The 27,637-nt window shown below is 40.6% G+C and overlaps 2 protein-coding genes across 2 annotated transcripts in view; one reads left to right on the forward strand and one right to left on the reverse strand.

The window, feature by feature from the left end:
* Positions 1 to 1,960: 1,960 nt before the first annotated feature.
* Positions 1,961 to 26,896, forward strand: ERICH5 (glutamate rich 5). Its single transcript, XM_072773954.1, has 3 exons — positions 1,961 to 2,094; positions 20,393 to 21,412; positions 23,334 to 26,896. The coding sequence occupies exons 1-3, from the start codon at positions 2,037 to 2,039 to the stop codon at positions 23,441 to 23,443; spliced, it is 1,188 nt and encodes a 395-aa protein (XP_072630055.1). The 5' UTR covers positions 1,961 to 2,036; the 3' UTR covers positions 23,444 to 26,896.
* The window catches only part of RIDA (reactive intermediate imine deaminase A), a 38,154-nt gene continuing 20,778 nt past the window's right edge, over positions 10,262 to 27,637 (reverse strand). The window contains exon 6 of the mRNA XM_072773955.1: positions 10,262 to 10,602. Within this exon, the coding sequence (XP_072630056.1) occupies positions 10,525 to 10,602 (78 nt within the window). The 3' untranslated portion in view covers positions 10,262 to 10,524. The remainder of the gene's footprint in view (positions 10,603 to 27,637) is intronic.

Below are 27,637 nucleotides of genomic sequence, written 5' to 3' on the forward strand. Positions count from 1 at the left end.
CCCTGGACAGAGGTTAGGAGAAGAGTCATAGTACGTATTAGGAATGCTATAAAGTGTACTTCCTCAAAGATACCCAGTGTCCTCTTCATTTGAAGGGATTTGTGAGTCGACTGCTGTGCAGTCCAGACTTTGTCAAGCCTAAACTGCAGGAGTGAGAGGAAGAGGGAAAAAGAAGAGAAGGCATCAATCAATCCATCAATCTTCCCTTCCTAAGGCAAGAAGGGAGGTAGAGAAGGAAGGGAGGGAGGGAGACCTCTAAACACATAGCTATGTATCTCCATGACCCATATAGGGAAATATGCCAAATTTTAGGCAATTTGAGCATTCAGTTCAATAATGTGCTGTTACGATCTGAATTGTGCCCGCCTTCATTCATATGTTATAGTTTGCAATATGGCTATTTTGGAGGCAGGGCCTTTAAAGAGGTAATTAAGGGAAAATGAGGTCATATGGGTGGGTCCTAATCCAATATGACTAGTTTCTTTGTAAGAAGAGGACATTAGGACATAGACACGGTGGGCAAACCTTGTGAAGATACATCATGAATACTGCCATCCCAACAAGGAAAGGCCTTCAGGGGAAACCACCCCTACTGACACCATGTTCTCTGACTTCTAGTCTCAGAACTATGAGGAAATACGTTTTTGTTGTTTAACCAATCTGCGGTTTTTGTTGTCCACCAATCTGCGGTACTTTGTTATGGCAGCTCTAAAAAACTAATAGAAATGGTGACATGACCCATTGAATAATGCAAGAATTCATGAGTATTTACTGCTATAAATAAATGAATAATAAATGGAGGAAAAGAGAAAGTGCTCCCTTACTATAGAATGCCAACTGATAAATGTGGGAGGAATAATCTGATTAGAAAACCACCGTTTGATAACTGTCATAGTAATAAGTGATCCCAGCAAGAATATCCATGTATGCTAACAATAGCAGAAAAAGTCTGATGAGATATAAATTACATATAAATTTACTCCATAAATTACAAGGAGTAAAAGAGTAACTTTCTGGTGGCAAACCTGGCAGACCCTACCCTAACTAACTGATCAAAATTAACATCACCAGTAAGAGAGCAAACCGACATGGTGAGCTGCAGGAGTTCACAGACAACACATCTTGTGCTCCAGCCAAAATTGCATTGCCTGAAAACAATCATAAGGAAACACTGGGCAAACCAAATTGAGAAACAGTCTACAAAATGAACGGCCCATTCTCTTAAAAGATGTCAAAGTCATGAAAGACGAAGACTGAGGGAGCTACTTCAGATTAAAGCAAACTAAAGAGAAGCCCAACAACCAAGTGTCAGGTGTGGCCCTGGGCTGGACAACTGAGCAGAACGGAACACAGGTGGATGAAACGGGCCGTCGGTCAGCAGCAGACTTCCTCGCGGCCACGGCACCGACGTTGTGCAGGACGAAGGCCGCGGGCCAGAGCCGGCCTCCCAGTCCACGGCCCAGTCCACGGCCCAGTCCACGGCCCAGTCCACCGCCCAGTCCGCGGCCCAGTCCGCGGCCCAGTCCACCGCCCAGTCCGCGGCCCAGTCCGCCGCCCAGTCCGCGGCCCAGTCCGCGGCCCAGTCCACCGCCCAGTCCGCGGCCCAGTCCACCGCCCAGTCCGCGGCCCAGTCCACGGCCCAGGCCACGGCCCAGTCCACCGCCCAGTCCACGGCCCAGGCCACCGCCGCTGGCCACGTCGCCTCCTCCGTCCCCGGCTCTCCGCGACGCACGCCTACCCCTGCTTCCAGAGCCTCCTTCTCCCTCCCCCGCCGCCTGAACCGCACCCCCGCACCCCGTCTGCCCACCCGGCTCCCCGGCCCCGTCCTGCTCCTCGCCGGGCCGCGCCACCACCCCCGCGCCCGCAGTGCGCCTGCGCCCCGCCCCGCCCCGCCCCCGCCCCCGCCCCCGCCCCCGCCGGAGCCCGCCCAGTCCCACAGCGTCGGCGCCGCGGGGCCGAGGGTCCGAGCTCCCGGCGACGCCGGCGCGGGGCTGCGACGGGCGGCTGCGCTCGCCCCGGGGCCGCGGGGTCCCGCCATGGGCTGCTCCAGCAGCGCCCTCCACAAGGCCGGCGACGGCAGCAGGCTCCGCCGCGGTGAGCGGGGTCCCCGGGCCCACCCCTCCCGGGCCTCGGGCCTCGGGCCTCGGGCCTCGGGGTGGCTGGCTCCCGGGGGGCTCGGAAGGCGCGACCCGCGCGTGCCCCGCTCGGAGGGGGGCGCTGCTCGCCGGGGCGGGAGTGGACGGAGCTGAGCGCGGCGCGGCGCGGCTCTGCCGGGACCCGGAGCGCGCCCGGGGGCCCCGCGGTGCCGGGGTCCCGAGGCGCCCGCCGCGCTGCCGCCGGCCGAGCTACCCGGGAGGCGGCATTAAGCCCCTCCCGCGGTTGGCCGAGGGGTGCCTTTAATGAGCATTTCCCTGCCCTAACCAGAGGTGCTCCTCTCATCTCCTAAAAGTACAAAGCTGCAAAGTCCGTGGGAACTGGGAAAGGCTCCGGAGAGCGGGTGGGCATTCACCGCATCCAGGAGGACCCCGCGCTTGGGGAGAGGTCGGGCACACTCTCCCTGTCCTTGGCTTCGGTACTTCTTGGCAAATATCCATTCGATAAAAAGTGGTCATCACTGAAATTCAAGAAGTATATTTTGAAGGTTTTTTATATGGTAGCCGGGTGCCTGGCTAGATGATGAGGTGCAAGTGACCCTGCTTTTGGACCAGGGGTCCAAGAGACAGGCAATAAACGGATGATTAAGATAAGTTTCTGACAGTGATAAGTGCTGTGAAAAGAGGAAGAACAGATTAATGAACGAGAGAATGACCGGGTTTTATGTGTACCTCTTAAATTTTAAATGGCTAACATTTTAGATGAAGTTTCAAAGGTTAATAAGCAAATGCCTTCAAGTTAGTTTGCGATCATATTCAAGGCTAACTCTAGGGGAAATTTTATATTTCAGTTAATTCCTTTTCACAGGTCTTCTTTTAGCACCTTGTGTTCTTCCAATAACACAGTAACGTCCTCCTTTCTGATTTTGTAATAGAGAGCACAAGGTTTTCTGAATGTTGTTTCAGAGTTCAGACACTGTGTCCTAGTCAGAAGTATGTTGTGTTGCAGTCATTTTCGTGGTGTATGATGAATTTATTTCTAATTTCAGTAGATAACAGAAAGCAACAAAAAGTTTGGAAATAGGGGCACCTGGGTGACTCAGTGGTTAAGCATCTGCCTTGCGCTCAGGATGTGGTCCCAGGATCCTGGGATTGAGTTCCCCACCAGGCTTCCCCCAGGCAGCCTGCTTCTCCCTCTGCCTATGTCTCTGCATCTCTCTCTGTGTCTCTCATGAAAAAATAAAATCTTTAAAAAAGTGTCTGAAAATAGGCAAAGTAATTAAAGCCATTATATAAAAGTGATTCCAAACCCTCTGTCTCTGACAACAATGTAAAATGATGAAAAAATCCATTCCTAATGTACAATACTTGCTCACCTTTCTCCTAAAGAAACGAAAGCCTCTGCATCCTAAACATGCTCTCAAGAGGCCAGTGCAAAAAAATAAAAATAATTTTAAAAAAATTTTAAAGAAGCCAGTACAAGGAGCAGTTTCTTTGATATTTCATTTTATTTTATGAAATCAGGTAGATTTTGCATTTTGTTCCATGATAAATCCTTGTTGGTTTCAATATGAAAAGCTGAGGAAAATTGATGCTTCAGAAAGATACACCATATTTTGCTTTCTCTTATCTCCTGTCATGGCCCCAGATATCCTAGGAATAGCATGCCGATTTAAAAGCAGAGCATGGGGCAGCCTCGCTAGCTCAGCGGTTTAGTGCCTGCCTTCAGCCCTGGGTGTGATCCTGGAGACCTGGGATCGAGTCCCTCGTTGGGCTCCCTGCATGGAGCCTGCTTCTCCCTCTGTCTCTGCCTCTCTCTGTGTCTCTCTTGAATAAATAAATAAAATCTTAAAAAAAAAAAAAAAAAGCAGAGCATGAGGGGCACCTGTCTGGTTCACTTGGTTAAGCTCAGGCTGTGAATCCATGAATCTGTGAACTCAATATGAACCCATTTCATATTGAACCCGTGATGATCTCATGGGTTGTGAGACTTGAGCCTCACTTCAGGCTCCATGCCCAGCAGGGAGTCTGCTTGGAGAGTCTCATCCTCTTCCCCTCTCCCCACTCAAACGCTTGCTTTCTCTCTCTCTCTCTCAAATAATAAATGGGGGGCACTTGGGTAGCTCATTCAGTTGAGCCACAGGCTTTCAGTTTCTTCTCAGGTCATGATCTCAGGGTCCTGGGATCACTTCTGGGGCAGGAGGGGGGGCTGCACTCTGCGGGGAGTCCACTTCAGGATTCTCTCCCTCTCTCTACCCCTCCCGCTGCTCCCTTGTGCTCTCTTTCTCAAAATAAATAAATAAATATTTTTAGAAAGCAGAGCACTAAATCATCACTATAGATTTTTTACATTTTTAAAGATTTTATTTATTTGAGAGAAAGAGAGCACATGAGCCCAGTTAAAGAGCTGAGGGAGAGGGACAAGCCGACTCCATGCTGAGTGTGGAGTCTGATGCAGGGCTCCATCCTAGCCAAAATCAAGAGGCAGACACCCCTCATAGATGTTTTTAACTAATAAAACATCACTCTGGGGAATGTTAGTCTTAGGGAAGGACAAAAGTATCTAATAGGTGGATAGGTTTTTAAGCAGAGGCCAGTCCAAATAAAAAAAATTATGAATAACTATGTTTAAAAAAAATCTTATCACCAAGATTAATAACCATCACCATAAGTCACATCCTTTCATTTTTCATTTATGCTTTCATCATTGTTCTACGTTTTCACAGGTTTTGTTCTGAAAGAAATATTAAAATGCCTGACAAGGTTGACTGTGTAGAAAATTAATACACTGCATAAATTGCTCAATGCACATATTGAATCAGTCAACAGGTGTATTTTGCTTTTGATCCCCAATCACACAATACTTTCTTGTAACTGGATACTACTGTATGTTCATCAGCATTTCAACTCCATGATCTTGGAGGCTCAATACATAATTCATTCCTGTTTCTGCAGCTCACAACTTCTTTAAATCCTATATACAATGCCAAGTCTGTGTGTATGAGCTTTTAGATTAAAAATCCAAGTTTATTAAATGTCCTGTACATATGTTTACTCACTGTACCCCTGGTGCTTTGCAATACTCAGCACACTGTTGTTGAATGAATTACTTCATTTAGTCTTTATGACAATACCATGACTAAATATCATGATTATCTCCATTTCACAGATAAGGAGCCCTGTGACATTGAGCAAATTATTTACTCATTAGAGTCAGAGCTGGGCTTTGAATTCAGGTACTCTGATTCCAGAGCTTGACCTATTTCTCTTTAAACCACCATGTGATAACTAGATTTAAATCTGTTTTTGCGGGGATCCCTGGTTGGCTCAACAGTTTAGCTCCTGCCTTTGGCCCAGGGCATGACCCTGGAGTCCCAGGATCGAGTCCCACGTTGGGCTCCCTGCGTGGAGCCTGCTTCTCTCTCTGCCTGTGTCTCTTCCTCTCTCTCTCTGTCTCTGTCTCTCATGAATAAATAAAATCTTTAAAAAAAGAATCTGTTTTTGCCTGAAAGCATTCTGAATCTCCCTTCGAGGTGTGGTCATCTATTATTCAAACAACAAAAGAAATCTAATAAAGTATAATATAGTATTATAATTTAATAAATTTAATAACATAATTATAATAGTTTTATCATAATCCCTAAATAAGATATATATTGTAATAAATACGATACTGGTGTGATATATGCAGTATATAAATTTATTGTATATTAATATATAATATACATATTTAATAAATATTTATCCTTAAATGAGTCAGGAAAATATGAACTTTATATTTATTTCCAAACATAAGCTAAGAATATTTGAAAGACATTTATTTAACCTTAGAGATTTTTTAAAGATTTTATTTATTTATTCATGAGAGACACAGAGAGAGGCAGAAACATAGGCAGAGGGAGAAGCAGGGTCCACACAGGGAGCCTGATGAGGGACTTGATTCAGGATCACACCCTGAGTCTAAAGCAAACGCTCAACTGCTGAGCCACCCAGGAGTCCCAACTTAGAGATATTTTAAGCAGAGTACATAGATGAGGAGAAATTTCCGGTGCCCCCCCATAGAGGTTCCAGATAATCTTCATATCATACCAGAGATTCTTTAAACTCACAATATCCACCTTAAAACCCCATGGGTTGATGTTAAAATACATGACTCGCTAGTAGACTGGATTTGTGTTGACAGTTCTGTCTACTTGAATTTTCTGTAACTGGCTTAAAAACTGTTACGTATGGTACAACAAGCAAAATAATCATTAAATAATGGGTTGGGCTAGATTACTTCTGAGATGTCTTACAGCCCTAAAATCCTGTAGCATTAAAATATGAAGGTACTTATTTTCTGAGCTTAAATTTAAATCAGATGGCAGCTATTTGGTTAGGTAGCTATAGGCTGAATAGGAAAATCCATTCTACTGATCACCTGGCTATGTTTGCTCTAACCCATCAGATGCTGAGTTTCTTTCCCTCATCTCTGAAGATGACTGACTAGGGAAAGAGGTATGGGGAGGACCAGGACACAGGTAGATAGTCAAATAACTATCCAGTGCTATCAAAGTGTAGAATGGGGCCTGGTACATGGTAGTCACACAGAAGAGTTTTATCAAATGCCCTAAAATGTGTGAAGAAAGAGGCTTTTCCTTCCAAAAGGACAATTAGAAAGATTGAGTGACTTTCCTGTTTGTGGAATCAAGTTCTAAATACTAGGGTAATATTCTGTTCAAAATTTCTGTTCTTTTCAGCACCCTGAGGATCTAATAGAATCTCACTGAAACATTATATGGTCTCATTCATTTGGGGAATATAAATAATAGTGAAAGGGAATAGAAGGGAAGGGAGAAGAAATGGGTAGGAAATATCAGAAAGGGAGACAGAACGTAAAGACTCCTAACTCTGGGAAACGAACTAGGGGTGGTGGAAGGGGAGGAGGGCGGGGAGTGGGGGTGAGTGGGTGACGGGCACTGAGGGGGGCACTTGACGGGATGAGCACTGGGTGTTATTCTGTATGTTGGCAAATTGAACACCAATAAAAAATAAATTTATTGTTAAAAAAAAGAATCTCACAAAGGTTTTGTTGATTTTACAAACTTTAAAGGACCCACAGATCTCTATGTCTGTACTCAAACCTTCCTCCGTGTGCTGCCAGCCTTTTATGTACATGTATGACTATTACCCTACTCTTGCCTAATATAAATGCCATCTGTTTCTGGCAGTCTTCTTCTGAGATCTTATAGCTTAAGCACCAACATGGACGAAGAAAATAGACGGTAATTATTGAAAATCCAATTCTAAGTTAATATGTACATTTCTGCTGGTAGCTATAATCATTTGTTTATTCTACCATGAACTCTCACTGGCTGCTTGGATTCCATGTTACCTAGGCAATAGGATGAGGTTTGCATTTCATGCTGTTATGTGGATTGTTCTTTGTACTGTGGAAATACCTCCAGCCTTCAACCAATATTTTCACACAGTGGCATTTCAGTTCTAAATAGACATTTTTTTCTTTGTAATTGAAGAATAAACATCATCAGCATTAAAACTCATTTAATAGGCTTTCCTTGCATGCAGATATTATATATATAAATGTGATTTCTTCCTTTAAAATACTGAAAGTCTAGACTAAGTCTTGTATGTCTTGTGTTCCCTCTAGAGCCTGGCACACAGAGAATGCTTGGCAAGTCTTTGTAGGGTGGTTATTACATACAGCTAATTAAAATGGAACATAAGAACCTCATACGTGGTTCAAAAATTTGAAAACATTTGAAAAATGCATGCCGTGAAAAGTATACCTCCTGCCCTACTCCCATCATCTGCTTAGTTCCAATCATACCCATGAGTAAATATTTTTATTAGGTGGAGGTTTTTTTTGTATATTCTTCCAAAATTTGTTTATACGTTGCAGATATTGTTTCCCTCTCCCATCTTCATTTTAAAACGTATTATACCGACTGTTTTTCACTTAACAGGATGGAGATTTTTTCTGTATCGATATAAAGAAAATGTCTTTCTCGTTTTTTACCTTTGCTGAATAATCCATTATGTGATTTGTTTAACCAGTTTCCTATTGATGGACATTTGGTTTGTTTCCAGTCTTTTCCTGTTGCAAACAAAACTGCAGTGAATTCCTTTACATATACATCATTTTGAATGTGTGCAAGTGTAACCATAGAACAATTTCCCAGAAGTGGCATGACTAAGTCAAAGAGTATCATGTGCATTTGTGATTTTGATGGACAACTGCCTACATGCCTTCCATAAGACTTGTGCCAATTTACTCACTCATCAGCAATACAGTAAGTTTTTTTTTTTAAATAAAATTGAAGGGTTTTCAAGATTAGTGCAGCCACATCAAAACAAGGGCTTGGAGAAAAAGTCGGGAGATAAGGTAAGAGCTCACACTTGGTTCCAAGTACTTTAGATTGTGATCTCATTTTTTTTTTAATTTTTATTTATTTATGATAGTCACAGAGAGAGAGAGAGAGGCAGAGACATAGGCAGAGGGAGAAGCAGGCTCCATGCACCGGGAGCCCGACATGGGATTCGATCCTGGGTCTCCAGGATCGCACCCTGGGCCAAAGGCAGGCGCTAAACCACTGCGCCACCCAGGGATCCCTGTGATCTCATTTAATCCCCACGAGAGCCTTCTGAAGCAAGCATTAATAAATAAATAGATAAATAAATAAATAAATAAATAAATAAATAAATAAATAAATAAATAATAAAGCAAGCATTGATATCACCAAACACAGCTAGGAAACTGCAGCTCAGTGAGGATAAATAACTTGCCTAAGATCTCAGAGCTAGCAAGTGGTGGGGCTAAAGCTCAGTATGTGTGACTTGGAAGTACCTGCTGTTTTCACAGTCCAGTTCCATCTGATCTCTAGTCCCATTTCTGCTGTGACTCATATGTCCTTACCTGTAGGAAAAATACAATCCATATTTGTTCAGTGGGTGGATGGGCAAATGGATGGATTGACAGAGAAGAGGATTGAAGGGGATGCGGGTGCTACTTAGAAAAGCAGAGGAAGAGTAGGAATCAGGACCCAGGGAGTAACAGAGACTTGGATGACAACATTGGCTGAGGTGGGCTTGGGAAGAGAGTGGGTTGTGAAGAGGGTCTCCTAATCAGGCAGGGAAGGGTCAACACAGCAAAACAAAGCCTCATTGTGTTCTAAGCATGCACCTGTAAGGTTGACACATGTCCCAGCTAATATGCACAGTTTCACTTCTGTGTTAATGTTTTACAACATCAGGTTTAAAATAAAAACCTCAGACGTGTAAGTTATGGAAAGACTCACGAAAACAGATAAAGAGCATCAGACTTGGCCAGGCTTCAAAACTGGTGTGTTTAAGTGTATGTAGTTCTAGGTAATTTCTTGTTTTTAAGCAAAATACCAGGATATATCTCTCCAAGTGAGTGTTAATGTCTGGAAAGTATCAAAATGACCTCAGAAGCTTCTTTACATTCCCAAGGACATTGCTGTTGTTCATGTCCCTTGAACCCTTCCTTGGGAGTTGCTAACCCATCTGGCTCTAGAATTCATTCTTTTGTATATATTCAAGGGTGTCAGAAGTTTGCCCTTTGAGGATGAAGACTGAAAAAAAAAACCCACATTTTTTTTTTTAAAAGATGTATTTATTTTAGAAAGAGTGTGAGTGAGAGGATGAGCAGGGGGAGGGGCAGAAGGAGGAGAGAAATCCTCAAGCCGACTCCCCGCTGAGCTCAGAGCCCCATATGAGGCTCTATCCCAGGACCCCAAGATCGTAACCTGAGCTGAAATCAAGAGCCCATGCTCAACCGACAGCCATCCAGGTGCCCCACATTGGTTTTAATAGCTCAGCATCTATGGGAATTGCTTTATGAAAGTAGACAAAATAGGCCAGGTGATTAATATACTCAGAAACAAGGGGGGGGGGAGGGAATCATTGGAAATAGGCAAGAAAAAGATGAGGCAGTCTGTGTCATAGAGGCAAGTTCAGCTGACATCACTTTCTTCCACCTGGAAGGGCTCCAGGGGCAGTGGGTCCCCAGGATAACTGGGCTGGGCTGCGGGGATTGGGTGGCTGGATCCCCACAGCTAGGAAGGATGACCCTCTTTTCTCAGACCGCATACTCAGCAGTCCCTTGACCTCTCCTCCAGCCTGGCTTCTCTAATAAGACAGAAGACTTCAAGCCCCAATAACATGTTCTTTATTCATACTGAACATTTCCTGACATTCGAATATGTATGGCTCTGAACACTTGCTTTGAGATGAGCACATCATATTAGGCTGGTTTAGATAAAGGAAATGTCCAAATGTACATTAAATAGGAAAGTCAAGATGCAAAAAGATCAAGAAGCATCCATAGAGGTACCTGGGGTGGCTCAGTGGTTGAGCATCTGCCTTTGACTCAGGTCGTGATCCTGGGGTCTTGGGATTGAATTCCACATCAGGCTCCCCGCTGGGAGCCTGCTTCTCCCTCTGCCCGTGTCTTTGCCTCTCTCTGTGTGTCTCTTGTGAATAAAATCTTAAAAAAAAAAAAAAAAAAAAAAGAGAAGCATCCATAGACAGCAAAATGACATCCTTCCCTATGTATCTACTTTAGGGTCACCCAAAGTCACATTTCATTTACAAATAATGTATAGTTGAAAAGGGGCATCAAAATAGCTCTAATAAATATCATTTAAATACATATAAAATGAACTTGACTTCATAAGACAAAGATTGAAATGACTCATGTTCAAGAGGCTGCTAAACAGGCCTTCTCTCTGGCCTGAGCCTGCCTTCTCTGCAGCTGTTCCAGATGCCTCTCCCCCAATACCCTACCCCCTCCACCGCTTCCCAGGCCCTTCCCTCTCAGTGATTGACCTACTTCCTCTCCATTAAAAGAAAGGTCCTCAGGATCTTCTTTGGATGTACCATGAAATCAAGTTTTTTTGTTTTACTTTGTTGGTCTATCAATTAATTGTCCCTCTTACCAGCATTTTCCTACTTGGAGACAATACATCCTCAAGCCTGTTATATATTTGTCCTTACATTCAGTGAAAAGGACTTTCTGCTTTCCTCAGAGGCTTGCTTTTTTTTTTTTTTTTTTTTTTAATTCATGAGAGACACACACAGAGGCAGAGACACAGGCAGAGGGAGAAGCAGGTTCCCTGTGGAGCCTGATGCAAGACTCGATCCCAGGACCCCGGGATCAGGACCTGAGCCAAAGGCAGACACTCAACCGCTAAGCCAGCCAGGCGTCCCAGAAGCTTGCTTTTAAAAGGTCCTCCTAAAGGGTCCCTGCAGGATGAAAACATTCCACACTTTGCAGACTGCCCTGATTGATCTGTTCTTATCTCTCAGCCTTGCCCAGCTAATGCTCCTCTAGTCTATTTATGGTGACAGAAATATATCTGTCCCTGTGTTGTATGTATGAGAGCGTCCCAGCCTGTGAGAATGAGATTGCAGCGTGCCAGCATTTCTCCCAGCCTTTGGGGCAGCTGGGCAGGATCTGGACAGTGTGAGCCCTCAGGGGCAGCTTCCTCCTGCCAAACAGTGTGCAGTGTGCTGCACAAACATCCTATTCTATGTGAGCCACCACATTAAAAAGATCGATAAGTACTGGGATGTGCATTCCAACTGCTCTGTCATTTTTACTGGCTGTGGTTTTTCTTACTGGAGAGGACATCTGCCTTTAGCCACCCGAGCAAGGACCTCTGTTGAAATGTCCTCCCCAAATTATTCTCCTTGCTGTCATTAATAATGATAAGGAACTCTTTTTTTCTTTAGTTGATTCTTTAGGAGGGCATATTCTTACCTTTTCCATTTTTCCTAAGACTGAGAGGAACCACATAGTTTCTTTTGGCTAATTTCCTTTTTCTTTGCCCTGGAGCAGTAGCCTCTATAGACTAGATGGTTATGAGAGGCTCTGATTACCCATAGAGACTGTGTGTATGTGTGTGTGTATTTCAACATCCTGGGAGACAGTATAGAGTGCTGATTAAGAATGTGGGTCTGGCTTCAAATCCTGTTTCATGATCACTTAGTGGTGTGACTTTGAGCCACTCAGTCTCCTTGTGCCTCAGTGACCTCATCTGTAAAATAGGATTAACAGTAGTGCCTATTTCATAGACTTGTTCTGAGGAATAAAATCAGTTAATACATATAAGGAACCTAGAAAGTAGCTGACTTGCCTGCTGGCTAGATCCAGCCCACCATTTGTTTGTGTAAATAAAGTTTTAAGGGAACACAGATATGCCTAGTTATTTACATATCACGTGACTGCTTTCTCTTCAGGATGATAGAGTAGTTGCAATAGCATCCCTAAGCCCAGCAAACCTGAGAACATTCACTCTGTCCCTATACACAAAAAAAATTGCTGACCCCTGCCTAGAATATTATCTAGTAAGTCCTCAATAAAAATTATCTATCATTAATACCAATTTTAGTAAATCTCAATTTTTCTTTATTGCTTTTCCAAGATCAAATTGTTTGGTTTTCTTCCTCAAAATCAACTAGTTTGGTGATTTTTTTTCTGACTTTTTTTTTCTTTTTTTTGCTAAATTTGTAAAGGGAAAGGGACTATTAAAAATATTAAGTTATGGGCAGCTCAGGTGGCTCAGCAGTTTAGTGCCACCTTCAGTCCAGGGCATGATCCTGGAGACCCGGGATCGAGTCCCACGTTAGGCTCCCTGCATGGAGCCTGCTTCTCCCTCTGCCTGTGTCTCTGCCTCTCTCTCTGTGTCTCTCATGAATAAATAAATAGAATCTTTAAAAAAATATATTAAGTTAGTAATAGCACAAGTGGTACAAAAATAATAAAAAATCATAAAAGTGGTATGTGAATGACCAAAATTTGTGAAACAGTTTTTCTAAAGTTTATTTTTCAAGATTTTATTTATTTATTCATGAGAGACACAGATAGGCAGAGACATAGGCAGAGGGAAAAGCAGACTCTCTGTGGGGAGCCCAATGCAGGACTCAATCCCAGGACCCTGGGATCACAACCTGAGCCAAAGGCAGATGCTCAACCACTAAGCCACTCAGGCGTCCTGTAAAGTTATCAGATCTTATTTTGCTAGGTTACATGCTCTTGTACTTTTGCTGGTATACTTAAAAAAAAAAAAAAAAACTTTTATTTTAGAAAAGTTTTAGATTTACAGAAAAAGTATGAAAATAGTACAGAGGCTCCCATAGACCCGCTTTTCCTTATTATTAATATCTTACATAAGTAGGCATGCTCGTCACAATTAATGAACGAATACCATGCGTTATGTTTTTTTAAAGATTTTATTTATTTATTTGAGAGCCAGAAAGAGCTGAGTGGGAGGAGGGGCAGAGGTAGAAGGAGGAGCAGGCTCCCCGTGGAGCAGGAAGCAGGACACAGGGCTCAATCCCAGAACCCTGAGATCATGACTGGAGCAGATGGCAGACACTTAACTGACTGAGCCACCCAGGTGCCCCCTGATACATTGTTATTAACCAAAGTCCATGCTTTATTCAGATTTCTTCAGGTTTTCTCTAATATCCTATTTCTGTTCCAGAGTCCCATCCAGGATTGCACAATACATTTGGTCAATACATTTAGTGTGTTTCCTTAGGTCCCTCTTGACTATGACAGTTTCTCAGACTTGTTGACAGTTTTAAGTACTGGTCAGGTATTTTGTAGACTATCCCTCAATAATTGGGGTTTGTCTGATGTTTTTCTTACAATGCTCCTGTGGTCATTGGAAGAGCACAGAGGTAAAGTGCCCCTTATATTACATCATATCAAGGGTACACATTCTCAGTGTAAGTTATTACTGGCTCCTTAGCCTCTCTAATCAGCCTTTCCCCTCTACAGGTCCTACATCTCCATGTGTGCTCGTCAAGTGTTCTGGAAGTGTCTCTCCAACTACATGTTCTTGTTTCTCTATAGTTAAATATCAATGTTAGGTTTACCTTCAAACTTGGTTGAATTTACTTTGTGATGGTCAAAAGTAATTTTAAATATGTCAACCTAAATAGTTCTAATAAAAAGATGGCTTGTCTGATTTTTACTTAGCCTCTTTTGGAATTTTTGCCTATGGTTTCATACTTCAGGTACATGGGATTTTGCCTCAGTTCTCCTCTCTTCTAAATGAATGCCCTGTTGATATCTGCCGAATGACAGAATGCACCCTTGGGGATTAGCATTTGTGCCATGGCACATGAGGATAGTGTCTTTACATACTTTGGTGAGAGAAAAGGGCAAAAACATCTAGAGTAGTACCATTAGTAACTCCACAAATTTTGGATAAATGATAGGATGAAATTGAGGAGAAAGCAAAGTAAGAAAATGAGAAGATGAGTAGATTTCCTTTGGGACTGATTCCTGCTGCATCTCGGTTCCCAAAGCTCCACAGCTAAAGAACCCAGAAATGGTGGCAGCAGGGGAAAATACCAGAGTGCCCTTTTATCACTGATTCTCTAGAAAACCCAGTAGACAGGCCAGTGAGGTCTTTGGGATGTCTGATATGTCACAGCCATGGGATAGGAAATATTGACCTCGTTTTTCTCCTTGCTCGGTAGAAACTTTTCATTTCTGATTAGGGTAATGAACTGAGTTGAAAAGCTTCCATCATAATGTGAATTTCAGGTATGTTAGCTCTAGTTCTAATCCCTTCTGTAATGTTGCCTAGTATTTCGTTTCTTTGTGTGCCTATCACAACGGTGCTTACAACAAGGGTTCTGTTGGTTCAGCTGTCGCAACAAATTTGTGATGGTTCAACCTTCAACAGAATCAAGAGAGATAATGAGCACCAAAGGATTAGGCCCAGAGCAGTGTATGATTTGATAAAATGTAGGGTTCAGGAAACAGACACATCTTTAGACTACTTTGGATGTGGAAACAATGCATCTCTCCACAATCTTTATTATTTAATAATACACGTTAGGCGTAGAATGTCTCCTGTGTGTGGACGAAAGATCTCATCTCTGAACTTTCAAGTCAGAGTGCTAGGAGAAATGATGTAGTACCCTCTGCCTCAAGGAGGCATGTCTGGGAGTCATAAAACCACGTCGACAGAGTGTGTGGAGGTTCTTGGGTGAGAGGTAATGCTTAGGCACCAAGGTGTACTTAAGGAGGGTAGCTATTATTTGAATCTCCCTGCAGACAGTAAATTTGAGGATAGCTGGGACCAGATCTTCCTGGTCATCTGCTAGGACCTATGCTCAATGTAGAGGTGGCCTCTAGTAGGCTCTTGAATACTTGAAATCAGTGAATAAGTGAAATCAAAGCCAACAAACAGAATGAAAGATATTTATTTATATAAAAGCTGTCAGTAGACTTCCTTCATGCTGGTCAGGTCATGCCCGATATTGTGCATATTATCCCATTATTGATCAGTTATCACGTTTTAAAACTTATCATGGTAACAAAATGATTTCGTAGGTCAATGTTGACAACTTTCTAGTGTTTAGGGAACTGTTTATCCCAGATTGTTGGTGTTGCAGTCCATTCTTTCTCAGTTAGCTATAATTTATTGACGGGGCCACCAGTAGGCCACAAAGGACCTTTGTGAGGTTGTAAAAAGGTGCTCTCCCCACCCTTGACACACGCAGCCCTGAAGGTGCACAAGGCTGGAGTTCAGCTGTCCCCCGCTACTCAGTGGGGCACCCCGTGTAGTGAGAAAACCTGCACCGCCCCCAGCTTCCCAAGTACCTGTTCATGTCACGTACCATGGTGGGGAACCACACACATTAGCACCTCAAGCAGTTCTCTGAAGATGCCTAAAAAGCAATTCCTGTATCCCCATTTTACAGATAAAAAAAGGTGAAGTCTAGAGGGGTTAGGAACTTATCCAAATGGCACAGTTAAATAAATGGTGGAATCAGGATTCACATCCAACATCAGTAGAGTCTGGAATGCACTGCTCAAGCTGAAGAGGAGGATAGATTAAACAAATCTAGAAATTGTACTTGCCTCGGCAGCTGGGGATAAAAATATTCTGAAGGCTAGAAATTGGGTGCCTGACAGGAAGTGTTTGGGGTGACTGTAGACTTCATTGCTGTACTCTCTGAGAGGTGGTTTGAAACTACCATTTGTTTTCCAACCTTTTCATTTATTTATTCCCATCTTCTCTTTGTTTCTGAATAAGCTTAGAGAAAGGTGCCAGTATCAGAATGAATGAAATTACCTTACTTTTCTGTTTGTCAATGTTTTCTTCCTTGCTCTCGTCATCAAGTGAGGTATAATATCAGTGATGGCTAATGTGGATTGTCACTCAATGGCGCTAGTCACTGTGCTTATGCTTTCCAGTAGCAAGGGGACACATGGAATCCTCACAACAACTCTGCTAATACAGTTACTGCTTTACAGGTGGTGAAACTGAGGCACAAAGAGCTGTAATCAGGCTAGTGAGTGCAGGAATCAGGCCTCAGACCCACTACATTTTGGGTGTGTTTTCAAAGCCATGTGATATCGTCTTCCCTTTTAGAATAGATTACCCTTTTCTATCATGTAGGAAAAAGAACTTTTGGGCTGTTAATTAAGAACTATGGCCTCCAAAATACATTCATTTCAAAATTCAAGCAGAATGTATTTAATAAATTCTTTCTTTTTTCCCTCATCCTCCCATATGTTTGTTTTTGTACCCAAGAGCCTGGCTGATATTACCATTGCAATTCTCTCTTAACTGGAGCTAGTCTTTTGCAAATCTGTATTAGTAATGGTTGCAGAGAGAAGTTACTTCAAAGCATATACAATGAAAGCTGAGATTCCGTATTACGAATTATGAAGGAAAGTAGGTCATGTGTGGTTTTCTGTAAGGTTTGGGACATTTAAAGTATAACACATGAGAAACTTAAGGCAGCCTCATGATTTTTTGTATTACCATTTGACCCAGTTAAGGAAAAGAATAAATATTTTGACTGAAAAAAAAATACAAAATGAATTTCTCACTGCACTTAGAGCAGTTTCTCTCTCTCTCTCTCTCTCTCATGATCATTTTATTTATTACTTTTTTCCTCTAAGTTTTTATTTAAATTCCAGCTAGTTAACATATAGTGAAATATTAGTTTAAGGTGTAGAATTCAGTGACTCATCACTTACGTACAATACCCAGTGTTCATCACAGGTGCCCTCCTTAATACCCATCACCTGTTTGATCCATTCTCCTCCCCCCTCCTGCCCACCTCCTCTCCAGTAATCAGTTTATTCTCTATAGTTAAGATTTGCTAATCATTTAAAAAATGTTTTATCTCCTTTGGGATACTTAGGAAAATATTAAAAGACATGACATTCATCTGTTATATTTCCCAGTTTGGTTGCGTATTTTCAGGTGGTTTTATAAAAATATTATATGTTGGGGACATTTGCCTACTTCAAGTATGTCATTAAGATAAGGAAAAGTACCTAACAATGAAAACTGATACTGTGATCATGGGCATAAATGTTCTAGTTGTGGCAAAAATTGATAGATCACTTGGACACTAGTGACACTATTTGTGGGTAAATAACTTTTCACAAAGCTTTTGGTTTTGGAGAAAAAACTTGAATCAGTCTGATAACATATGTTTTTCAAAATATGAAATTGAGTGACTTTGTTTTGGGTGTTGTCACATTTTCCCCCCACAGCTTTCTGCCCTAGAAGAATGATGCCGTTGGAATTTACCCACAGGTGGCACAGCTGGATGAAAGTCATTTGTCTCATTTAACTGACAGTACTAATCACTGTAATAACTATTTTAACAGAAAAGATAATTTGGCAGACATCTATGATTAGTATATTAACACATTTCCTTAATTCCCTAGGGCGACCATCACCAGAACATCCTTTGTGTGATCTAAATGAATTGTCCTGTCATAATGAGTTTCTTTATAGGCCTGAGAAATCACTTTTGTTAAATTGTCTAAAGTGCTATTAATTTGAAAGCTTCATTCATGATGAGGTCTGAGGGAGAGGCAAAAGATGGCCCTTCACCCTGTTCTGACATATGACCCACTGCCAGGGCCCTGAATCTCCCCTAATCCTCCCCAAACTTGGCTTCTCCAAGCCTTGTATATCTACTCTATATCCAGGGCTCCAAACCTGGAAGCAGGGGTAAATGATTTGATGTGAACAAATATATTAAAAAGAGAGACAATTGGCAGTGAGTTGAATTAATGATAATACACAACCTAAGGAAGTGAAGAACTATGACAGTTTAACTCAGGGAAAAATGAAAAATAACTTACACAAAGTAATAGCTTACTGTTTGGCTTGGTTCTTCCTAGCAGACATATTCATTCTATGGACATGAACCTGGATACCACTTTACCCAAATTACAATACTATTTTCAGTGATTGCTCACATACAGTTGCTGAACTGAAAGTAAATGTGACTGTGTGATGGGAGAGGGTAAGGGGTGACAGAGGTGGGAGAAGAAGGAGCCCAAGTCTTTAGTTTCCATGTGGGAATGAACTGAAATGCCCACACTGAAAGATCATGAAGCAACAATTTGCTTAGAGATATAGAAGAAAAATATCCCTCCAAAACAGTTAAATGAATTAAGAAACTTACCCCCAGGAAGGGGTAAATGGGAGAGGAGATCCGAGTATTAGTTGTGCATCTTAAATAAGCGATATGTATGTATGCATATATAATTAGGGTGGGGAGTAACTTAGGGAAAAGAGATTTTAAAAAAGGAAAAAAATATTCAGGAAAAAAAAAAGATAGAAGCATATTACCTGGAGACCCATTTTAACATGATAGCTTATTTTCTCCGGTATTTTTACCATCTGTGATTTTCTTTCTCTTCCTTCATCATTCTCTTCCAATGATCAACTTTGCTTTAATCATACTGTAATAAAATTGATAACTAACTTGCTGAGCACTTAGGTGCACATTTTATATGCATTGTTCCATTTGATTAACCCAATTGTGCGTGCTGATATTATAACTTATTATATCATAATTACATTCTTATATTAGCATATGGTCTTCATAATCATCTTTTTAAAAAAAGATTTTATTTATTTATTCATGAAAGACACACAGAGAGAGAGAGAGAGGCAGAGACATAGGCAGAGGGAGAAGCAGGCTCCATGCAGGGAGCCCGATGTGGGACTCGATTCCTGGACCCCAGGATCATGCCCTGGGCCGAAGGCAGGCGCTCAACTGCTGAGCCAACAGGTGTCCCCATAATCATCTTTTTTTCATGGTACAATAATATTCCATCCAGCAGAATATCTTTTCCCCAAATTATTAGACTTTTAAGTTGTTTTCCAGTTTTTGCTATTATAAAGAATACTAAGATGATATACTTTTCTCCAAAGCTTTTTCCTGACATTTGTGCTTATAGGATGAATTTCCACAAGGAAGATTACTGGGTCAAAGAGTAGAATCATGTTGCCAAGTTGCTTGTCTTAAACTGTCTAGGGCACTTTTACATTAAGTGTTTAATGTGATGCCTTGTGCAGCTCTGAGAAAGGTGGGGGAGAGAGATTCACTGCCATTTTACAGATGAGATAACTAGGAGCTAAGTCTTCAAGGTCACACAGCTGGAGGAAGAGCCAGAATTAGGTTCCCAACTCTTTCTTGATTTCTGTCCCCCAAATGAGATGAAACTCAGGCTGAGCAATTCCTGACACTTTCCTTCCCAGATGTCTTGGTCTTTACCTAGTGGAGCTTCTCTGTCAGGGGGCCCTTTCCTTTCACTGAGAGCCATTCTGCTTCAGGAAAAAGTAAGCCCCCTCTAGCAGCCCAAAACCACATGCTGAATGAAATCTTCTACCAAGGCTTAGAAAAAACAGAGCAAGAAGGGGAAAGAATGTGAGAAAACAAGTGAAATGTGCTTACTTAGAAAACGGGGCAGGATCCATGAGAAGGTGTCTGAGGAGTAAACAAGAAAATACTGTGATTTTGGAGGACCTTAATGCTTAAGATAAAGTATTTGAGCTGAAGACAGTGAGGAAGTTTGACTTATGGAGGGTTAGGGTCATGGTATGGCTTTTTTTTTTTTTTTTTTTTACTCATTTGTATGCAGGACTTTCTTGAATGTTAAATCTACTTAAAAAAATTTTTTTTACAACCCTGAGACCATGACCTGAGCCAAACCCAAGAGTCAGACACTTAACTGACTGAGCCACCCAGGCGCCCCTAAATCTATTTCTTTCTCTTTTTTTTAATAATAAATTTATTTTTTATTGGTGTTCAATTTGCCAACATACAGAATAACACCCAGTGCTCATCCCATCAAGTGCCCCCCTCAGTTTCTTGATAGCAGTATACTTTCTCAGGATAGAAACTAACCAACAATTTGTATTTTTTCTTTTTCTTTTTCAAATGAATGATCAAAAAGTAACTTTAAATATGTATTTTCTCAACCACAGAAGAAAGTGAGTCCTGCTTTGCTCAGCCAAAACCATGTACAATGGGAAAAGAATCTACTCTTTATGGCAAGGTACAAAAGGAAAGCCCTCCCCAACTTGAGAAGCTCAAGATTTCAGCAGTGTCTACAGCTAATGGTATTAAATCACTCCGTGAACAGCCCTCGGCAAACAATGCTGCAGATCTACCAGAAGATACTCAGCTTCTAGAAGGACTCAAGGAGTCTGGGCCACCTCAGCCAGGTGGCACAGATGTTACTCCAGAAACAGGAAAAAAGAAGAGAGACATGGGAACAGTGACAGAGGCTCAGCCTTTAAAAGGAAATGCTGAGACTGAATCTGTAGAAACAGGCACCAAGTACCAGCCTTTGAGGATCACAGGAGAGCAGGACTCTCCTGGAGCAGTGGAAGGTACTGAGAATCCACAAACTGCCAGAGAGATGAAACCTCCAGGAACAGCTGAGAAAATCCCTCCTCTGGAAGCAGCTAAAGAACCACAACCTGAAGAAGCAATGGGAAAGGGTAAACAGACCCAATGCCCAGAAACATTTCCCAAGGAGAATGAATCTTCAGAAGTATTGGAAGGAAGTCAATTTGTGGAAGCAGCTGAAGAGTGGCAACTTCAAGAAACATTGGGAAAAGATGAGCTGTCCCAGCCTCTAGAAACAAGTCCCAAAGAGAGTGAGTCTCCAGAAATATTAGAAGGAAGCCAGTTTGTAGAAACAGGTGAAGAGCGGCAACATGAAGAAACATTGGGAAAAGATGAGCAGTCCCAACTTCTAGAAACAATTCCCAAAGAGAATGAAACACCAGAAATATTGGAAGGAAGTCCATTTGTGGAAACGGCTATAAACGATGATTTGCCCCATAAAACTCTTGAAGGTCCAGGAAACATGGAGAAGATTCAACCTGAAGGAATAATAGTTGGAAGCATGGAGCATCCAGTGGGAATTCTAGAAACAGGAGTAAATATGGACACAGTCAGGAAAACTCATACTAATGAAGAGGACCAACACATTGAAGGTAAAATTTATGCTGGTTGTGTAGATGTGCTGCATAAGTGATCATCCCTGGGGATCTCTATGTCAGGTGGTTGAATTTCATTTGACCCAAACCAGAAGGCTTTCATACCTGGAAAATGGGCTCTTGGCTCTGCAGCAGAAATGCTCTACACTTGATCTGAGCCAAAAGGACAAGAAGTGATACAGAAAAATGTTCTAAAGCATAATCTGTGTCCAGAATTTTTAACCTGGATCTATCTTTGTTGAATACACTTGAATGTTGAAGGCAACGTGTTAAAATTTCTGGATTTTTCCAGGTTCACTTTTCATCAGGTCCCATGTATGGTATGAGGATCCAAAGTGGAGATGAGTAAGTGGTTAGCAGAGGAACTTCACCTTCTAGTGAAAGAATACCCAGCTAATGGATCTTAACAGTGCAATTTTCATCTCTGCCCATTTATCCTTAGAAAATCACTGCCAGTCTGCTGCTGTCCTACTATCTTTTTGTCTCTAGGAGAAGACTAGAGACATCGTATTATGTCTTGGCATATGTGTTTTTAAAATGTTCTTTGCCAACATAAAAAAAATGGCATCTATTCTACTCTTTATTGGAGTTATAATTGAAAAAAATAACAGTTCTTCTGGGGAATGATTTACATATTGGTAAATTTTAGCTTCACACTATGGTATAATTAAGTAAAGCATTCATCCATATGTTCCTTAATTCATTTATTACCACAGCAGTTTTTGAGTGCTAATCATATGCCAAGTGTGGGGGGTGAGGGTGGGAGTAAGAGATAGGCCCTGTTCTCCAGGGGCTCACAGTCTAATGGGAAGAAGGCTGAATTTAAACACATTACCACGGTCTATTGAAGTAAGTGCTTTAAGGAAGGTGTACAAAAGTGTTCCAGGAATATAAGGAAGGGGCAGGTAAAAGCATGTATTTGTTGGGCTAGACCCTAACCTTAGCAAACTCAAGTCATTAGGGCCGAGGATAGTGAGTGAAGTGAGAGGCACATGTTTATGGCACGGGGAGCCCTGGGGACGGTAGTGACCAGGCACACCATCCTGTTAAAGAGGTAACTACTGCTTAGCTCCATCCGTGAGCCAATATTGCCCACCCTGACTTCTTAGGGAGACAGATTTATATCTACAGTGTCCAGACTTTTAAATGTTTGCAATCTTTAAATGTTTAATGATTGTTTTCTTCAAACACCTCAATGGCCCAACAAAATGGGTTCCTGGGCATGCCTAGACCACCTTTTCATTTAAATATAAATGGAACTTTTTTTTTTGAACATATGCTTCTAGAATTTTAATGCATATATAAACTTCAGAATTAAAATGTGAACATACTATAGATAACTTGCATTGTTCATTCAAAAAGAACCCATGGACATCTTAATGCCTATAAACCACCTTTACAACAATATTTTCATCTGCACATATGGACACAAAACTATTCAGTCAAGACATATTATTGGATATTTACCAAGAACTGAACACTCAGGTTGCTCTCACATTTTTGCTCCTGAAACTGAGCTTGGATAAATATTTTAATAGATAATTATTTTGGCAAATCCATCATTATTTCCTTAGGATAAATCCTTAGAAGTAGAATGCACGGATTAGAACTTTTTGGGGCTTCTAATACAAATCACCTTACATGGAACTTTTTATTTATATTATGTTCTGCTGTCATTTCTTGGGTAATTCTGAAGCCTGATTTTATATAAAGGGATGTCAAGATAGAAAATGTTAAGGGATGTCGGCCATTCAGAGGATCTGAGAGATTCAGGGCAATTGCCTTTCTTGACACCACCAGAGAAACTTACTAATTTGACAAAGAGAGCAGGAGCTGCCCATTGGAAACTGGCTGTAGGGTACTCTATTGTTCATGCTAAGTGAGCATCTCTTAATATCTCCTTTGGTTACTTTTCTAGGTGAGACAGGAGAAAAGGTTGAAACAGAGACAGAGAATGAGAAAGGAGGTGAAGGGGCTGGAACAAAAGAAGAAACAGGTGAAGCTGTGGATCTTTCAGCAGCCACATAAATTGGTGTGGTAGTACAAGGATAACGGACACAGTGTATTATAACAGAAAAATGTGAAGTGTGAGGGTTACAGATCTTATCTTTCAAAGTTATGTATTTTATACAAAGTGTGGTTATTATGTTCCTGATTACATTGTTCCATAAAACTGCTAAGCTATGAACAGTTTTCTTAGGCACTCAGAATAGCCATACATTCAGGACTACAATAGTCACAGCCAATGACAAGTAGGGTATACAATCACTGGAGTATGAGGGTGTTTTCTTCACTGTGGCAATAGGTCTATTCAGTTTAGAAAATGAGACCCTAAAAAGAAGGTAGAAACCTTAGGTATAGGTGGCTGGAGAAAGGAGTTAACACATTTTAGGGAACTCATGATAATAAGGTTATACATGTATGATTACAGTGGGTAAGAATGAACAACGTCAAGTCAAGCTATACCTAGTGTTTCTTGTTGCAGAATTGAAAGCTGGTAGGAACATTGGAGTGTGTGTCATCTAGTTACCTTCTCACCTTAAGTCTATCTACTACGGTAGACTCTTATTTATCATGGTGTGTTAAATGTGTTAACAAAATCCTTGTCAAAAAAATGCATTCTGGTGCTATTGCAAGATCAGGCATTTCTACACCGAAAGGCTACACATTTTTCATGTGCCATTTTGAATTAGCTATTGATTTTACACTTAGGTGAAAGATTTCAATTAGTGTTGTCCTTTTGACTGACATTAATATATTTTAAATCAATTGGCTCTTAAATGTATTTGAGGCAACAAACAATAAGAATTAAAACCTAGATTAGTGGGGCACCCAGGTGGCTCAGTCAGTTAAGCGTCCCAGTCTTGATTTTTGGCTCAGGTCATGATCTCAGGATCGTGAGATCGAGTCTTGCATGGAGCTTCTCACTGAGCTTGGAGTCTGCTTAAGATTCTCTTTCTCCCTCTCACTCTGTCTGCCCCCAGCCCACCTAGCTGGCCCTTGCATGTGCTCTGCAAACTTTTTCTCTCTCTCTAAAAAACAAACAAAACACCTAGATTAGTTGCCTATGAGAAGTTTTTATTTTGGGTCTTTTTGTTTGTTTTTTGTTGTTTCAGATTACTATAGTTTAATGTTAGGCTTTAGAGGTAGAAAGGAGTTAAGAAATTAGAATTTAAAAACCATTTATAATATTTTATTAATGTTAAAATGATGTACATTGAAAGTTGCTTTTCAAGAATTCTTCCAAAATTGCCAAGAGATTTTGGTAAAAGATTATACATGAATAGTAATGATAGCAATCTTGTCTACCATTGAGTGCCTGGTGTTTATGAATATCAGGATAGAATTATAGTCTGGAAACACTTGGTTTCTTTTTCTTAAATGTAAATATATATTTTTAAGGTAACTGCTCAGATGAATTAACTAGAATATTTTACTTTAGCTTTTATATTAAAATGACTAATAAGATGACCTATAATTAATTTCAAGGATATAGGATTCAGGGAAGAATTATCATCTTTATTCTGATTTTAACATTAGTTTATGCTTCTGACCTTAAAGAGCTGAAGTAGACAACAAAAGGAGGTACTTGAGTAGATGACATCCTCTTTTCTGCAGAGTGGCTGGACTGTGATTTTATTGAGAGCAAGGACTATTTTATGTATCTCTAATTCAGGCATTTAGCTCCTTTAGTAGAATATGATAGGTGCTTGATAAATATTTGTCAAATCAATCAATGAATAGTAAATACCAAGGGTTCACATTTATTTATAATTCATTTAAAAAGAATATATTTAAAATCTCAGTTTGTGTAGCACATTTTCACGAGTGCTGCTCAAGCTCAGTAACAAGCTATATATCTTGTTTAGTTCTGAAAACAGCACTATTTTTTGGTCAGAAAGTTACATAAATCAGACATGATATAATATCTTTCAAGCTGCCTTTTGTGACCCAAAGGTGTTTTTCCTGACCAAAAGGTATTTTTATACAGATATCTAGTAACTAGAAAATGATAGAGCTTAGTGTAAAATATGAAAATCACCTTAAAAGGTGGAATTGTATTTTGTATCAAGTACTGAAATAGTAGGATTCATTTACTTAATAGACATAAAGATCCATTCTGTATTGTGTAGATTATCTTTTTTTAATCCGTAGCATGTGTTAAAGAAATTTCTTTAGAACTGATTCTTGAAACAACTCTTTCCCAAAGCATTATATAGTGGCAATGTAAGTTTTCAAGTTGTTTGTTAATCTTATTATTTTCCATTAATTACTAGGTTATTTATTCTTGGATTTTTGAAATTTGTATAAATTTCTGGTACTTTTTATACTTTGGCCTTTAATGTGGTTACTAAGACATTTTTAGAAACTGTTCTTATTCTTTTAGATAATACTAGTAATTTTTTTATTAAAACCTATAAATTAAAAGTTCCATAATATTTGAGTATCCTAGAATTGAAATATTTCATCTAAATAAGGATTTATTTTTTAAAATAAAATTAAAGTAATAAGCGCCTGTAGTAAAACTCAAATAATACAGAAAGGTATAAAACGGGCAGTAAAGTTCTCCCTCCCATATCTTTTAGACTTTCTATGAAAGGATAATTAGGTTTCTTGCATATGTTTCCACAAGAAGGTAGTATATATGCTATGCTATATGCATATGCTACAACGTAAGTGTATATTTACATATCCACATTTTAAAACACAAATGAGAATTTACATAGCCCTGTGTTGTAAAAAGTGCATATAAAAACCACAATCTATCCTTCCCTATGTTCGACTTTTTCTCTTTTGCCTAAGACTGATGGACAGCGTAGCCAAGTGGTTTCTGCTTCAAAGTGCTCAGACTCTGAGAAGAGATTATCAGTTTTGCTCCAGATTCAAAACATAGAAGTGACTGGGTGACGGGCACTGAGGTGGCAACTTGACGGGATGAGCACTGGATGTTATACTATATGTTGGCAAATCAAACTCCAATAGTAAAAATATACAAAAAACCCCATAGAAGTTGGACAAAAGGATTGAGCCGTTTGTAAGGAATTCATAGAGAAACTATCATCAGGACTGGATTCTCTCATCCTGGGGTGCTATATAGGATTGTAGCCCCTTTTGTGGTCTACTAAGATAATTTCAGCATTTTCTACAAATAAGTGGAAGGGGAAATGGAGAACAAATGGTTTGCCTGCTAGCAATCCCGGTATGGAATGTTTACCAACAGAGGGTGCCAGTTGCAAAGCTAGGAAATTCCCAGTCTGATGTCAGAATTCTTGGCCAGAAGTGCTGTGTACCCAGTCCCCTGGGGAACCCACAGGGTAAGAATATGCGGTCAACCTGTGACTTTAGTGCCTTTTCCATTTCGACTTTGGACTAAAAGCTCCTAACAACTTGGAACAGTCAAAACACCCATGTCCCTTTTAACAAATGCTTTGTTCTACATTTGGCCTTGAATTAAAAATAAAAATGGCTTTAAAAGGAAAATGTTTTTTCCATGTTTAACTAATCCAAGAGTATTATATACTTATGGTTGAATAACCTTGATAGGATTTACATCTGTGCTCTTTAGGAAACTACAAAAGCTTGTTAGAGCACCTAAGTTACAAACATCTCATTTTTATAATGATGATTTGGTGACCACTTGTGAATTGTTTCACAAATGCCCGAAATGTGAACATCATAAAGCCATTCATTAGCTAACCCACATTTGTAAGGTAAAGGGAGGAATGATATGCTTTTCTTTTTCTCTCCCCACACTAAATAGCAGGGCACGGCTGCAATCTGAAAAGTTGAAAGCATTTGCTCACAAGATAACATTTAATCTAAAACTAAAACTTTGTCAGCTCCTTTCTTCCTCAGAGTTTATAAAGTTAATGAGCATTGGGTTATACTTGCAAGGTTTTAATTACAGAAACACAATAGTGTAATCCTAGAGAGCAACTCACAGGGATGGAGTTTCTCTTTTCAGTTGTTACTATCAACAAAAACTAGGGAACTCCTCCCTGGCATTACTAATCCGTGTAGAATCAAATTGGAGGCCATTAGCTTTATTTCAGTAATACCACTCAGCAGATTTACTGGGCAGTATATGAGATATTGCAAGCTCACCCTATATCATTATTTCTGTGGCTAATGAAAGAAGTCTCCAGACATTAAAGTCAGGCTTTAATAACATTTGAAGGTGGAAGAAGGGCGCCCATTCAGTTTAATAGTATGCTATATAGA

Source organism: Canis lupus, chromosome 14, assembly GCF_048164855.1.
Source record: "Canis lupus baileyi chromosome 14, mCanLup2.hap1, whole genome shotgun sequence".
NCBI classification, from domain to species: domain Eukaryota; kingdom Metazoa; phylum Chordata; class Mammalia; order Carnivora; family Canidae; genus Canis; species Canis lupus.

Bases quoted from the DNA above. Each gene is read 5' to 3' on its own strand.
- ERICH5 (XM_072773954.1), top strand. From the start codon at position 2,037: ATGGGCTGCTCCAGCAGCGCCCTCCACAAGGCCGGCGACGGCAGCAGG. The intron at 2,095-20,392 runs GTGAGCGGGGTC...TCTCAACCACAG, and splicing joins CGGCAGCAGGCTCCGCCGCG to AAGAAAGTGAGTCCTGCTTT. The intron at 21,413-23,333 runs GTAAAATTTATG...TTACTTTTCTAG, and splicing joins AGAGGACCAACACATTGAAG to GTGAGACAGGAGAAAAGGTT.